The sequence below is a fragment of the Phocoena phocoena genome, chromosome 2 (assembly GCF_963924675.1).
Source record: "Phocoena phocoena chromosome 2, mPhoPho1.1, whole genome shotgun sequence".
Lineage (NCBI taxonomy): Eukaryota > Metazoa > Chordata > Mammalia > Artiodactyla > Phocoenidae > Phocoena > Phocoena phocoena.
The window spans coordinates 30,843,306-30,858,963 of NC_089220.1; the positions used below are offsets into that span (position 1 = coordinate 30,843,306).

General features: G+C 33.7%; 1 protein-coding gene across 2 annotated transcripts in view; it reads right to left on the reverse strand.

Moving 5' to 3' along the window:
• Positions 1–15,658, reverse strand: part of PCNX1 (pecanex 1) — a 167,401-nt gene that overhangs the window by 86,043 nt on the left and 65,700 nt on the right. The window contains exons 7-8 of one of the 2 annotated variants that reach the window (XM_065872991.1): positions 12,951–13,083; positions 6,801–6,985 (exon numbers count right to left, since the gene is read on the reverse strand). The exons of the other annotated variant lie outside the window; for it this stretch is intronic. Of the exons in view, the coding sequence (XP_065729063.1) occupies positions 6,801–6,985; positions 12,951–13,083 (318 nt within the window). The remainder of the gene's footprint in view (positions 1–6,800; positions 6,986–12,950; positions 13,084–15,658) is intronic. 2 annotated transcript variants of the gene reach the window in all.

Sequence of the window (15,658 nt, forward strand, 5' to 3'; positions counted from 1 at the left end):
AAACACAAAAGGCGACATATTGTGTGACTGCATTTATATGAACTTCTAGGAGAGGAAAAACATAATGACATAAAGCACACAGTGGATGCCTGTGGCCAGGAGCAGAGGAGGCACGGACTGCAACGGGGGCACAATCTTTTGAAGATAATGAAAATGTTCTGTATCTTGACTGTGGGATTTCACAGACGTGCACATCTGTTAAAACTCACCAAATTGTACATGTTGAATGAACACAATTTATCATGCCAAAATTATATGTCAACAAAGCTGATTTAAAAACAAACAAGGAAAAGAAAGACTAGTCAGGTAAAAGACCAAGTAGATGGATGAACATGAGACAGCATGTAGTCAGTGAAATTCCCACAAGTTACTAATCAAGGTTCTGGAGAATGAGTGACATTTGTTGTTTTGTTTTTGTGTTTCATTTTGAAAATATGACGCACCGAAAGATTCAAAAGCAGTATATAAAACGAAGAAAGTTCCCCACTCCCCACAGAAAGCCACTGCCAAGAGCAGTTTCTGTGTTCTTCTGAACAATTTTTATCTACATTTTGTCCCAAAACAAATGGATCATTCTATTCATACGCACTTTCTAAAATTTACTTCTTTTGCTTACTAAATAGCTTACCTTTTCATGTCGATAACACATATATATCAAGTTCTGAACATTACAGTTATGTTCATGAATAATACATCAGGGTTTCTCTAGTAACAGACATTTAGATTGTTTACAGTTTTCCAAATTACAAGCAATGCTACAATGAATATCCACGTACATATATCTTTGCATTTTTGTGAAACTTGTGGATTAAAATATATTGGCATTTTTGGTCTATTTTTCTAAACCTCCCTCCAAAAATGTTCAATCTTGTAGTGGACTATTTCACCAGACCCTTTCCAACAATGGACATCACTACACATTCAGTAGATGAAAAATATCATAATCCTATTTTTAATTTGCAATTTTAAAAATTATGAGCAAAGTTGAGCTGTTTGCCCATAATTGCAAGCTACTTGTAACTCTCAACTTTTCTAGCTGGTCATTGATCTTAATCTTACTGATCTGAAGCGTTTGTTGTCTTACTGTGGCAAAGACTGATGTCTGGCCTCCAGCATGCATCTTGTCCTTATCCCTTTTAAAAATAGGACCTTCCCCTCGCTGAATTTCAGCTGAGCCTATGTCTATCTACTTAGAGACCTCTCCCAGCTTCTCCTGAAGCTAGAAGTTGCCACGTGACTATGTATGAGCCCATGGAAGGCAGGAGAAAGTGACAGGCACGTTTCCCAAGTCACAGTCTGAAAGATAAAGGCTAGCTGTCCTTGACCATTTTTTAGCACCACCCTCCCCACTACCCTGCTGTCTGGGGGGAAATGTCAACAACTGGAGCAGTCACTGTGGACCAAGCAGGGAAGCCATATGTGGAAGATAAAAGAACCAACCCATCTGCTAGGGACAGCTCCCAACAGACTGTTATGAGAGAAATGTAAACTTCTCTCTAATTTCAGTCACTGATGGGGGATGAGGGAGGGCAGGTCTCTCCATTAAAGACTCTACCTATATTCTAACTAATGCACATACTAGTCAAATTTAATTTAGAACCTTAAGAATGTTAATGTTAGGAAGCAGTTAATATAGTGCTTCAATGAATTCTTTACAACACAGACTGGCAAGTGACAAATCAGATATCTCAACCAGTCTCTGTTATCTACTGTAAAATTCCTAGAGTAGTTCAAGCATCCCAAACTTTTAAAAATAATATGCCGGTAGTCTTTCCACAGTAACAATGATAAACTTCTGAGCATTTCCAGGAAATGACGGTTAGAGTAGATAAAATTTATCTAGGTTTATTTTTAATTTTAATATTTGTGGGGATAAAACAGACACTCTCAAACCCTGCCAGATAAAGTGTAAACAAGCTTTCCATAAAGCAATTAAGAGTATTCATCAAAGTCCCCTTGACGGCTAATTCCATTTCACTGTATTTGTCCTAAGGACATAATCACAGCTGTACAGAAAGGGCTGTGCAAAGGATGTTCAGCAGAGTGTTTATTACAATAGAAAATATCAGGAATCATCTTGAAGACTAACAATGGGGTTAATTAACTGGTTAAATAAATTGTAATAAATAATAATGTTAACAATAATAGTGATGATTATTTATGTAATTTACTATTGCCAGGCACTGTTCTAATTGCTTTCAATATTTTAATAGGTATAATCCTCACCGCAAACCTATGAAGTATTATGACTGTCCCCCACTTTGATACATGAGGAAACTGAGGCACAGGGAGAGAAAATAACTTGTCCAAGGTCACACAGCTAGGAAGTGGTAGAGCTCGCATTTGAGGCCAGGAAGTTTAACTCTAGAGTTCACTATTCTACACTACCTTTCATGTAGCTCTCAGTGATAAAATATTACGCAGTCTCTTAAGAATAAGTTAAAAAACAACATGAATAAATGTTCAAATGTGCTAAGAGAAAACAGCAAGAAGCAAAACTCATACCGTGACATAAAAGTCATACAACATCATCCCAGTTCTGTGTTAGAAAAGCATATACATGTATGCATTAAAAAAGAAAGGAAATAAAAATAAAATGTTAATAGTGACTATCTCTGAGTGGTAAGACTGCAGATGACTTAATTTTCTTCATTTTATTTTCCAGTATTTGTAAACTTGTATTAGAACATGCTCTTCCCATCCTTACACCAAAAAGTATAAATAGAATACATCCCCCTAAATTCTTAATACTTCTTCCTTCCAGAGATAATGAAGCATTTTTACTGTTTCCATAAAAATAAACATTTTACTTTCATTTATAAATACTGGAGATATGGGGATATATGTATATGTACAGCTGATTCACTTTGTTATAAAGCAGAAACTAACACACCATTGTAAAGCGATTATACGCCAATAAAGATGTTAAATAAATACTTTGTGTTGCCCTCCCCTGCAAAAAGGTCCAAAAAATAGAATTTGTATTCAAAAACAACAATAAAGGGTAAGATCAAGGTTGTTGCAAAAAAGAATATAACTTTTAGTTTAGATGAATGAAAAAGATCTACCATAACACAGGAGACTAAAGTATGGACTCCAAGGTCCCTTTAAAGCCATCTTGACTTTGTATTTATAGTAATGAGAAGTACTTAATGACAGAGCCCAAAATGTTACAGAGTAGTCCATAATAATATAATCTATTTTAAACACTAAGACTAACATAAAAATCACTGAAAGTATTATAGATCATCTGAGTCTCCGCTTTTTAAAAAAAAAAAATTTTAAAGCCTCCAAATTGTATTTCTCCTTAATAACGCATAGCTGCTAGAAACTGCTTAAGAAGGTCAATAGGGTGTTGCCAGATTTCCATTAAATCTTTTTCTAGAGCTGATCACATTTTCAAGGTAATAAGTTCTGTAGTAAAGCGGATTATCAGAAAGAATACCTTCTTTGTAAATACTTGTACAGTAATGAAATTTTTAAAAAACCTTAGAAAAATCAATTCATTACTCTTTAAACCTCTAATACATTAATGAAATTAAGGAAGTCTTAAATTCAGAGGAACACTACCTATGATATTTATATATTTTACATTTATGTCTTGATAAACATAGAACTCTATTGTCCTCATTTCTTGCCTGTAACAGTATTTTTATTTTTCACATGAAAATAATTTTATATATACTTCTCAAAACATATCCTCACCACCACTAATTTCATACACAGAAAAAAAAAAAGACAAATTTTCCTGTTTGATCCCATCTAGAATACTTCCTCTGAGATGTGATATATATTAAGAGCTTAACTATCAATTATAATAACCTGTTTCATCACTACATCAATTTATTAGTCTTAATTCACAAGCGGAAGCCAGGATTAACATAAAAACTGTCTCTTGTGTGACTTACCTGGGTAATAAGCAAAAGCTTGTTTTATTTAGTAAAACTGCAGTTTAATTCAGACTATAGTATGAAATCAACTGCAAGTAAGTTCAACAAAAGGCTGATAAAAAGAAAATTAACCTTTAGAATGTGGTTTTTACAAAAAGAATAACATGTTACATTGAAGGATTTGAGAAATTCTTCGATAGTAATTTCCTTTTCAAAGATTTTAACTTCAAAACTTACCCATCACTTACATAATTATTTAAACAAAGTTTCCATGGAAATGAAGTCTAGAAATGAGAAAGGAAGCCATCCAAATTTTTCCAACCAGGTTCTAAATTATACACTTATAATTCAGTTTTTAAAATTATGATGAACAATTATTATGCCTGTGGAAAATGGATGATGAAAATGTATTTTTCTCTGCTGATTAAGCTACTAGTAAAACCTTATAATGCCATCGTCAATGAACTTTTCCACCACGTCCAATGCTACCTGATAATCTTGAAATGCTAGATAAAATGCAACAGAAAAATAAGGATTCTCAGGGTTTATTATAGGAAATGGATGTGGTTATGTATTATGACACCACAGAGTAAAAATGTCAAAAACATAGTTAAGGAAAACTACCTAGGCTTGGAATTAAATAATGCCTGACTGCAAGTTTCCTTTAATCAAAAAAGGCTAATATTCCTCACTTTAAAAAGTAAACGCACAATTACAACATATACATGTATACACATAAAAACATTTATATGCATCCAAACATGTATAAGTGGATATATGTAAGTTTGAGTGTGTATGTGTATGAGTGTGTTATATAAATGTATTATGTGTATTTATAAATTTTCACATGTAAAAATTATACATTTAAAATTTTCAGTTGAAGAAGCTAAATTTGGAAGGAAGCAATCCTTTGTAAATACTCCATACTTTCAGGGAATATCATGGCTAACTTCAACATATTTGAGTATACAGTATCCAAATTCATTCACACAAAATTGTTAATTAAAATCATGTAGAAAATTAAACTATGCAACAAAAATATTCTAGTGGAATATATTAAAAAATCAGTGTCCACCAATTCCTTCAAGTTCAGCTGCAGTTCATTTTTAGAATCTGTTTTGGCCAACCTTATGTGCTATGAAACGAACAGGTATACACTGTCCATTGATTGTGTGTTTTGTGCTAATTATTACTAAGCATTCAATTTGGCAACATTCAATTACCACAGGCCAAGAACTATCAGAAAGCAGTTAACACAAAAGATAAAATCCAAATTTTAAGAGAATATCCTGAATATTCACCAGTAGATGCTAAATTGATATGTACATATTCTCAATAATCCGCATGTGGTTTAAGCATGGAACTTTATAACTAAACCTTGCTTAGCAAGTTTTTTGAGCAAATTAAGAATTTTTACAAAGGAAAACCACCTACTGGTTCAATTTATTCTTCATCTGACAAGAGTTTAAAAATCCAAAATGGATTAAAACTAAGCTTAGCTAATCTACTACCAAATGATCAATGGACAACGGTGACAGTGACTGTAATTTTACACATACAAATTGACAAGTCCTCTGTTCATAGGAACTTTGGGTTAACCCAAGAGAAATGTCAATAAAAAGATACTATTTACTCAATATATTTGCAACTAAGGAAGCATCCCTACTTTCAGTCAAAGCAAGTAACTAAATTAAAGTTTACCTTACTCTTCTCAAACACCCTCTTTATAGACTCCCTGCCCTCTTCAAATTACAAACTCAAAAGCAAAAGCACTCTAAAATTAAAATGTTTTATTGCCTTCTCATTTTATTTAGAAATCACCGTACATTCTAATGTATAAATACCTCAGACGACCATTTTCAGCTTTCTATAAGATTTGCTAAAGATGACAATTTTCATCAATATGCATATCTAATACTTACTAATTCTCTCTGTAACTAAGAGTTTTTACAAAATGGGTAAAGAGTCAATAAATAGCATATGAAATTTTATTATACCTATTTTGGGCACCCTATACCATCCATCCTTCTAGTAAAAGCATCAACTAAATTATCTTCTTTATAAGTGAAAGACAGTTATAATATGGAGAAACAAAATCACAGTAATAAGCAAATATAATACTTTGAAATATGTATTTCTGAATAACAGGATTTTCTTCTTCATTATATTTACTTAAATTGCTATTAATCTGCATTTTGAGCACGAGAGAGCTGAACTGGACAGAGAAATAGAAAACAAACCAGTATAAAATACTGTCTTTTTAAGGCACTACTGAGGCTTTAAACTATACCACCTCTCTGAGAATTAACTATTTAATAACTTATATTTCTATTTTTAGATGTATTAACAGGAAAAAGAAAAAACTTTATAAAGTCATTTGATAGTGGTATAGAGCCATCATGTCCTCAGAATACTGCATTTAGAATTATAGTAAGTCCTATTTCAGATGATAGACATTGAAGTAAAATATAGAATACTTAAAAGAAAGATTATACAGTAATAGGCCATTAGAAAGTACTTTTGCCTTTCCTGCAGCAGAGAATTCAGAGAAATTAAGGTTCAATCAAAATAATTTTTTAAAACTCAACATTTCACCACATGGTACAAATGCCAAGAAATAATAAAATTGCCCAAATCGTTATAACAGGACAGTAAAGCATGAACATTTATTAATACTTTACCATTAATAACGGACATGCTCAAAAGAAAATGTAGAGTAAGAGTTAAAAGAAACAGAAAAGGGAAAAGCAAATATCAAATTTTCCTTATACACAGGGCAAATCCTAAAAAAAAGTGCTCTTATGCATAGTTCCAAAATGAAGCTATCTCAGGAGAGAAGTGTAATCATTGTTACCCATTATCTGCCACATCAAAGTTTTACGTCACCAAGATTATATAAGGCCTGCGTACCAAGTTCATCGTGCAAACTGCTGCCGCCTACAGCAGATGCATTGTCATGTGATGCTTCTAAGTGGACACTCCCATTTCTCACCAGCAAGGAGGCACTAGCACTGAGCACTGCAGCCTGGGAAGGGGGGCGGGACTGGACTTTGACCTGGGCTGTGGACTGCTGGTCTTGCTGACCATCTTGAAGGCTAGGAAAAAACATGGATTGGGGAGACATTACAGGGAAGAAAAGAGAAAACAAGAGCTAGAAGTCAATATAGAAAACTAATTAAAAAAAAAAAAAGATTTCAATGTAACCTAAGAAAGAGCCAACAAACTTTGTAAAATATGCAGATCATACTGCCAGCTTAAAATTTCTGGTCTTTAGAAATCTGATTCATGGTGATGAACACAGAAAAAATTCTATGTATACGTAAAGCAACCAATCTGTGACACCTTTCCACCTCAAGACAACAAAGTTCTAGTATAAGGAAAAAAGTAGCAAAGAAGAGTCACAAGTACACTAAATATATGTAGGTTGTAGCTGGTCCCTCATAGAAAAAACCTATTTTTTAGTTCAATATGCATTTTTATAAATAACCTTGATGTAATTATTCTAGAATTGTTCTTTCAAATATTCTGGCATCTCAAATTCACAATAAGACAAAATTTCTATGCACTTGAAAACCAAAGAATCTTTATCAAATGCAACCAAGATGACAATTTTGAATCAAAAGAGAATCACAAACTAGTGAAGAAAACCAGAATAAAAAAGTGACCCAATCAAGTGAAATAAAAATGACTGCTGAGATGCTAGAAGAAATATAATTCATATATAAAGTGTTTTTTCTATCAAAAGCCTACACAGTTCTGAAATAAGGCCACAGGCTTTATATACAGGTGTTAGTTAAAATGATTATGTTCCCTTAGTGAATTTTGTTCTTATCTTTTCCAATTCATACCAAAGTTTCATTACAAGAGCCCATCGTTTTACAAAACCATAAAAATAATTTGGAAACCAGTAATTTCTCAAGGGATATTATAGTCTTTTCTGAATTTTACAAAAATTTAAAAATACTTAGTATTTTGTGATTATAAATGTTATTAAAGTTATCTAAAAATTAGATAAAATTAAGAAACTATATTATATTCTTAACTCATTTTATGTTTATATATATTTTAAAACACTATGAGTTTTAACTTTCTTAGTATAACACTCAAATTTAAACTGATGAAACTCATGAAAACACTCTGAGTATAATTATTATATGTCGTTCTCTACATAATGTTCAATGCAGCTCTGCACTATTATTAGACCTTTTAGGAATTAAAAGAAGTATGCTACTTAGAATGGCCTTATTCAGTAACTTTATCATTTTCATGAGTATCAACTTCTCTCTAATCCTTTGAATTAAACGCAGCGGTTTCTCTGATGTCTATAAAACAAGACTAATCCTGCTGCAGACTGGGAAAAGAGCTGTAATTTGAAGTAGAGTTGAGCCTTGAACATCGCGGGGGTTAGGGAGCCGAATCTCCAGAGTTGAAAATCCGCGTATAACTTATAGTGCCCCTCCTTATCCACAGGGTTCAGCGTCCAAAGATTCAACCAATTACGGATCATGTCATCCTATAGTATTTATTATTGAAAAACACCCACATGTAATTGTACCCACACAGTTCAAACCCATGTTGTTTAAGGGTCAACTGTAACCATGAAATAAGACTAAGTAAAAAATACTTCATTTATTGCTTAAAGCTGTGGTTATGGTAACAGAACACACTCTGGAACTGTACTGTCTAAGACAGTAGCCACACATGAGTAAAGTAACTAAAATGTTAGTTCCTCATTCATGCTAACCGTATTTCAAGTGCTCAAGAGCTACGTAACACAGCTAGTGGCTACCATGGCTACCACAGCTACCAGAGTGAGCAGAAGCTAGTAGTTAGTGTGTTCTATACTGGACAGCGCAGATTATAAAATATTTCCACCACCACAGAAAGTTCTGTTAATCACCACTACCTGAAACATTAATTTTTTTTCAGGCTTCTTTTAGAGCCAATAAAAAGTACATAATCTAGGGCTTCACTGGTGGCACAGTGGTTGAGAGTCCGCCTGCCGATGCAGGGGACACGGGTTCGTGCCCTGGTCCGGGAAGATCCCACATGCCGCGGAGCGGCTGGGCCCGTAAGCCACCATGGCCGCTGAGACTGCGCATCCGGAGCCTGTGCTCCGCAATGGGAGAGGCCACAGCAGTGAGAGGCCCGCGTACCGCAAAAAAAAAAAAAAAAAAAAAAAAAAAAAAAGTACATAATCTAAATAGAGCACAGGAATGTATGCAACATATTAAAAACAAATAAGTCTGCAAAACACTTACAATGCTTACCGGCACTAACTTTTTAAGTCATAACTATAAATAGTAAGTCTGTCCTTGGAAGCCATCTAAAGTTATCCATAAACCTTACCAAAATGACCAAATTTCACAAGGGAGAAAATTTTGAGTAGCTCAAGTACTACGATCCTTCAGATTCAGAAGACAAAATTTTATAATATACGTATATATATACTCAACAAATTTTTCCATCAATTTCTTCACTTAAAAGTCATAAACAAAGGTGCTATACGGCAGTTAGATGTATTCTAATGTGAACGTATTGAGAATACACTAATCTTCAACATATCAATATATAAAAGGTTTTCAAAATATTAGGCAATGCATGAAAATCAACTCCAGAATAAAGAAACAAAGAAAATTAGCCAAAATCTATGCAGTTGTAAATGTCCAGTTTCTGAACATCAAAAGCTAGACAAAAAGTATTTATGTCCCTTGTATTCCTGTTTTCAAGAATCGTTCAACAAGAAAAAAGCGTATTATTTTTGCACAAATTGCTAGGAAAACTATTCCTGGAGGTGGTACTTCACCTTAAGCTAACTAATAATTGACAAAAATTAATCTTTTTTACAATACCAATTATATATCAAAACTATCAGTTTCAGAAAAGGTAGCAACTATTTCACAACACAGCAAAAGGTAGAAATTTAGGTTTCTAAACCATTAATTATCAGTAGCATCACTGACACGCAGTCTTACTAATTAATTAACTCTTCTAATTTAAATGATAAAAAAATATAGTTGGTCTTGGTCTTTCCTTCCTCTGTACCACTTACTTAATATTTGACACATTCTGCCTTACACTGTTATCTTTGTATGTATCTCCCCAACTAAACAATAAGCTCTAAGAGTATGATCACATTATTGCTATGAATCTCCAGATTCCAGAGAACACTCAGAAGAGTATCTTGAACACAGTACACAAGCAACAAATATCTGGTGGATTCCTTCCTGTGTACCACAAAATGATATGAATTTCCAATTATGGACTCAGTTATTACTATGACCTTATTTGATTACAAGTCTTTCAATCTTATATTCAAAAAAATAAATTTAAGGGCTTCCCTGGTGGCGCAGTGGTTGAGAGTCCTCCTGCCAATGCAGGGGACATGGGTTTGTGCCCCGGTCCGGGAAGATCCCACATGCCGCGGAGCAGCTGGGCCCGTGAGCCATGGCCGCTGGGCCTGCGTGTCCGGAGCCTGTGCTCCGCAACGAGAGAGGCCACAACAGTGAGAGGCCTGCGTACCGCAAAAAATAAAAAATAAAAATAAATAAATAAATTTAAGAATACAGTAAAGCTTCTTTCCCTTCCCCCAAATGCACTGATGATTTATTTTCATTCCAGTCCATTAACTAGAGTTCTAAAAGATACCACATTTAGGCTGATAAATATAGAACTAACTCTTAATATTATCATAGAATTTTTAAATATTCATTTTTGTCTTTATCTCTAGTAACTGGGAAGAATTAATAAGGGCCTACAAGGTTAAGTTAATGAACAAAAAAACTTTAAAAAGTAATTCTGAAATAGGATATTCTAACAAGCATAAAAAATACATGCAAATTCTCTTTGTGAGGAAATTGATGATTCACCCCCAATCTTTGGAGACATATACTTTACCAAGTTGCTTTTTAGACTGTCGATTACTTACACTATTCATTAAACTTTAAAATAAGTTAGTAGATTTTACTGATATTTATAGAGTAATTATAATTAAAGTGTTATCATACCTATTCCATTTCTTTTTGACAAGTTTTTCAAGTTTTGCATAACCATGCTATCCCATATTTATTTAAATATGAGATTATTATGTAACTCACATTGAGAATACCACTATTACTTTACCTGAATATTTCTGCAATTTAAGAAGATGGTTTTATTCAATTGGTGTTTCTCCTAATTCCTCACAGCTAAATTTTATCTTATTTCATTCATAATGAAGTCAGCCTCTTTAAGATACATGCAATCTTTGTACTGGAAATATCATGGAACCTTAACAAAATCTACATGCTGACTGATTATTGGAAGACTACTTTCCAAAAATCCTAATGTCAGCCCTTTACAAATAAAGGGCTCACAGCATATCCTCATTTGAATGGTGATGTATTTAAAACCTCAGAAAAACATGGAGAAATCCTATGTGGTTGGCTGGAGTTAGAACAGTTCTTTAATATTCCACCAGGCAGAGAAAAAAACCAAATTTGTCTACATTTGTTTAGTGAGTGAGATCCAAAGAATGAAAGGATTTTTAAAGACTAAAAAGGTTAAAAAAGATTAAGAAATATCAACACGGAGTGAGAAGGTAAGCAAAGAATATGTCTATGGCAAGTATAATTCAAGGGGAAAAAAAGAAGAGGTTAGAAAACACAAAATAGGAAAAGTAAAATGAAATGGTGAACACTTTCTGCAGGTTGGGACTACAGCCCAAATCCATCAGCAAAAAAAAGTTACCTCAGGGAGCAAAGGAAATAGAAGAGGAGGGCTCACAAAAAGTAAAGGCACTCAGAAAAAGATTTCTAGACCAAATGTTTCTTTTCAATGGTTGCTTTCCCATTTTTATATTTTAAATATTGGTATAACTAATCCACACTGCATTATAAATTATGTATTACTGCAGGATTAATTAGGAACATGATCTATGAAAGATGAAGTTCCTGATTGTAATGTAAAACTCAGAAAAACAATCAAGTCTTAAATCCCAAGGGGAATATAAAATAAAGCAGTGATTTAAAGATATAAGGATTTTGCTACTTTCATGAACAAGATTTTAACAAGGGAAGGGATTTATCTCTTCAAACCTACCATGCATTCAACAGCAGTTATTTCACCAAATTTTCTTCCTTTTGAATTTCAAAATGTAGTAAAATAATTTGGGTAATGATGCTTTTGGACACAAGAGATTAATAAAAGCATACGGTATAATAACATACGCACTGCTTAAGCAAGCACATATATTTTCGTCCATATTTGTATTCTTTAAATAAAGCATAAGTCTTTTGAATAGGTTTTTTTATATTTCTAATTCAAGCCATAGGCTCATTAGATTTGACATAATTGAGAATAAAAAAGCTTAAGAATTTCAATTAAAAATTACTCCCAAGATTATAAATAGATGCTTTCCTAATTAGAAATATTGGAAAAATAATTTTTTTTTGTTCAGCATACTATAGAGGTTGAGAAATTCACCATAAATGTACATACAAATATATACATCTGTATATATATATGTATCTCCAATTGACCATAAGTTACCAAAAATTAAATATTCTAGTTCCGTGTCATTTACTAGGTCCTGGTGTTTAATTTTCAAGCAATGCAAAATAAAATATATTATATTTTAGTGAAATAAAATAATCAAACTGGTTTATCAGGCTGACGTCAACAAGCTCACCACTCAGTCCATATTTGTTCATACTGAACACTGTTCAAGGTGTTCGGGAAAGATACTGCATTAATATTACTAATTTGGTGTAGGGAAAAAAATGAAAAGCTGACTTAAGGCCTCTATTTACATTTTTATAACTGCCCTAAAATAATTTTTGTGATTTAAAATTGGCTAAACCAATCTGATCATTTTGTTTAAATAATGCAATATACGACATGCATAATTCAATAAGCTCAGTCACATGCAGAGAAAGCCTAAAGAAGCGTACGGTACAGGAGAGAAACTGGAAGAAAAAAGAAAAACAAAGCTATTTAATAAATGCTTTCTTGAGGCTGACAGAACAAGTTAGAGGTCTGTTACATGCATGCTAAGCTTGGTGGAATTTTAAAATACCATACCTTAGGGGTGATCCGATGAGCAATGTAGGAGGGGTAGGGTTACTCCCTGCATTGTGCCGGCGCCGTACTGCCTGGCGCCTAAATGTGCTGCGTTCACGGCGAAATGACACTGCCTCCTCGCTGGCCTGTGCTGCTGCATTAAGACAGACTTAGGTCAAACAGGAGCCTAGGTCAGAGGCGTAAACAGCAGCTGAGCCTGTCCTCCCCAGATACGACAGATTAACAGTGAACCTATGAAAACCTTTTGGCTCAGTTAGTCAAGTTCCCTCTACTTTGAGGGTGGGAAGTCAGGGACTACACACAATCCTTTTGATTAAAGATAACTGTTTCTTTAAAAATAATGTTTCTGATGTTATCTGGCCTCACCGGCTTCTCTTCAACCTCAATTTTCTATTTTAAGATCTCTGTTGTTTTAAATCTTTTTCTAAAAGTCTTATTTAGTCCCATATTCCTCTACTAGCCCTTGAAGTCCGCCTTAAAAGTACTGTTATGTGTCAGTTCCAACCAATGGTAAAGGGGCATTAATTTCTTCCTTTCATGAAGACAGTAAAAGCAACAGCGATAGTGCCTGTGATGGCGAGGAGTCAGGCAGTAAGTTTGTCTCACACTACCCTGTGCCATAGTTCTGGCAGCATTAAATGCAGCTGCTGCCCTGCTACACTGCACAACTAGCTGTTTAAATGCTCGATTCAAGGTAGCGTGTGTATATGTTAACTGTAGAGTAGTTGGCTACCATCAAACTTTATTCAACTCCGTGCCCTCACACTGGTCCCCTCAACACTAGGAAGCAAATGTCAGCAAAATAGCACCAAAAAAATTAGAAACCCATAGCTTAATCCAAAAGCAAGAAAGTACAAACGAAAACCAAATATATAACAATGAGAAAATCGAAACTATGGCTTAATAGAATTACATAAAATTTTATAAAACCGTGACTGATTTGGGTTTCTAAAACAGAACGCAAAATGATGTTTATCCATTTGAATCTAAAACAATTGTTTCCTGTAGTGATCTAAATATTTTAAGAATCATTTTGATTTTGCGAAAGGGTATTTTGATACTAAATATGAATAAAGACAAAACAACTTAGTCCAGAGGACACTTTTTTTTACAACAAATGAAAATTTCTTTCTTTTCAGCAAGTATGAAATGGATTACAAAATCAACAATGTTGTATTTTGACTTCAGTTCTCTGACAAGTGTTCTTGACGTTCTGAAGGCGTTACTAATTCTCGTCATTATTCTGCTTAGCAACAGCCATTTCCATCAATTTAAATGTTGATTTTAATAAAGTATTCTTCCAAATGTTTACACCTGTATCCCTTCCCCAGGCTGCCCCAGTGAACCTTCTTTGTGTAATTAGGAATATATGGATTACCTCCAGAAGACATGGACTTCTCTATCTTTAGGCAATGTTTTCTTTTATTAAAGGGATGACAAGCACAGGATTATTTCACCCACTTGGCAAGCTTCTGCCGGTAAGAAGTGTAAGTCACAAATAACGGGTCAACAATTTACATTCCTTCTTTCTTTTTCTGCTCATGCACTCCAGTGACATTCTAAAGTTAGACAACTAAATCAGAATTAGGCTTTGGGGCTTTGAATCCAAACCAAACTTGACTCCCGGAGCTAATACTTCTTTTCTTTTCTTTCACCAGTTTTATTGTGATATACTGAAAATTGCTTTAATGTGAAAAGGCTGTTACTTGTGATGTAAAAGCTCATGTATACAAAAATTATATATGACCTGTGAGAACAAATAATGCTGATTAAATGATTATTTAGAACTGTGCTGTCCAACATGGTACCCACTAGCCATATATGGCTATTTAAACTTAAATTAATGAAAATTAAAAGTTCAGTTTACCAGATTCATGACCCATATTTCAAGCGCTCAACAGTTGCATGTGGCCAGATACAGACACTTCCATCACCACAGAAAACTGTATCGTACGGTGCTGATTTAGAGTCAAGGATGCCTGTTTGTCACTGTAACCTACAGAGCATATTGTGTGCTTTGCCTATTCCTGACAACCAAGACCTCAACAAAGGAAACAGTAACCAGCACTGTCACTAAGAAGAAAACATAATATTGGCATGGCAGTCATTGGATGAAGGATAAAACAAAGCAAACAAGCCACTTGAAAGAAGAAATGAGAAGTTAGATGAATGACTCGTATACCTATTAATGGTTCTCAGACGTCAGTAAGGTTAATTTGGGTTATGAAATTTTAAGTCACTATTTTAAACCTCAGTTCAAGACTTATTTTTGAAATTATATTGAAGATTTCTATTCTTTTGTTGTAATAAACTATTGCTCAATTTACAGGTCAATTCACTTCTCTTAAAAACTTTCAAACATTCTTTCTAGTTTTAGATATGTTGTTTCAACCAAAATAACAGAGTAAATTTACCCAGATAGAATTTATAGAGGATAATTTAATCCATAAAATGTACTAAAATTATTCAGAAGGAATACTGAGAAGAGGAAGAAGGGACATAGGAAACAGCTTTCTTTACTAGCTTCCTTCTACTGAGGACTTAATGGGGTTAATTTAAAATAAAAGCTAGTTATTCCATAGTATTGGGACAAAAAAACAAAACTACAGTGTCCATTTGTAGTCAAAATGTTCTTTGGCTTCTCCAGAAGGCACTTTTTTTTTTTTTTTTTGCTAGTAACATACCACTTACATTTTGTTATCTGCAAA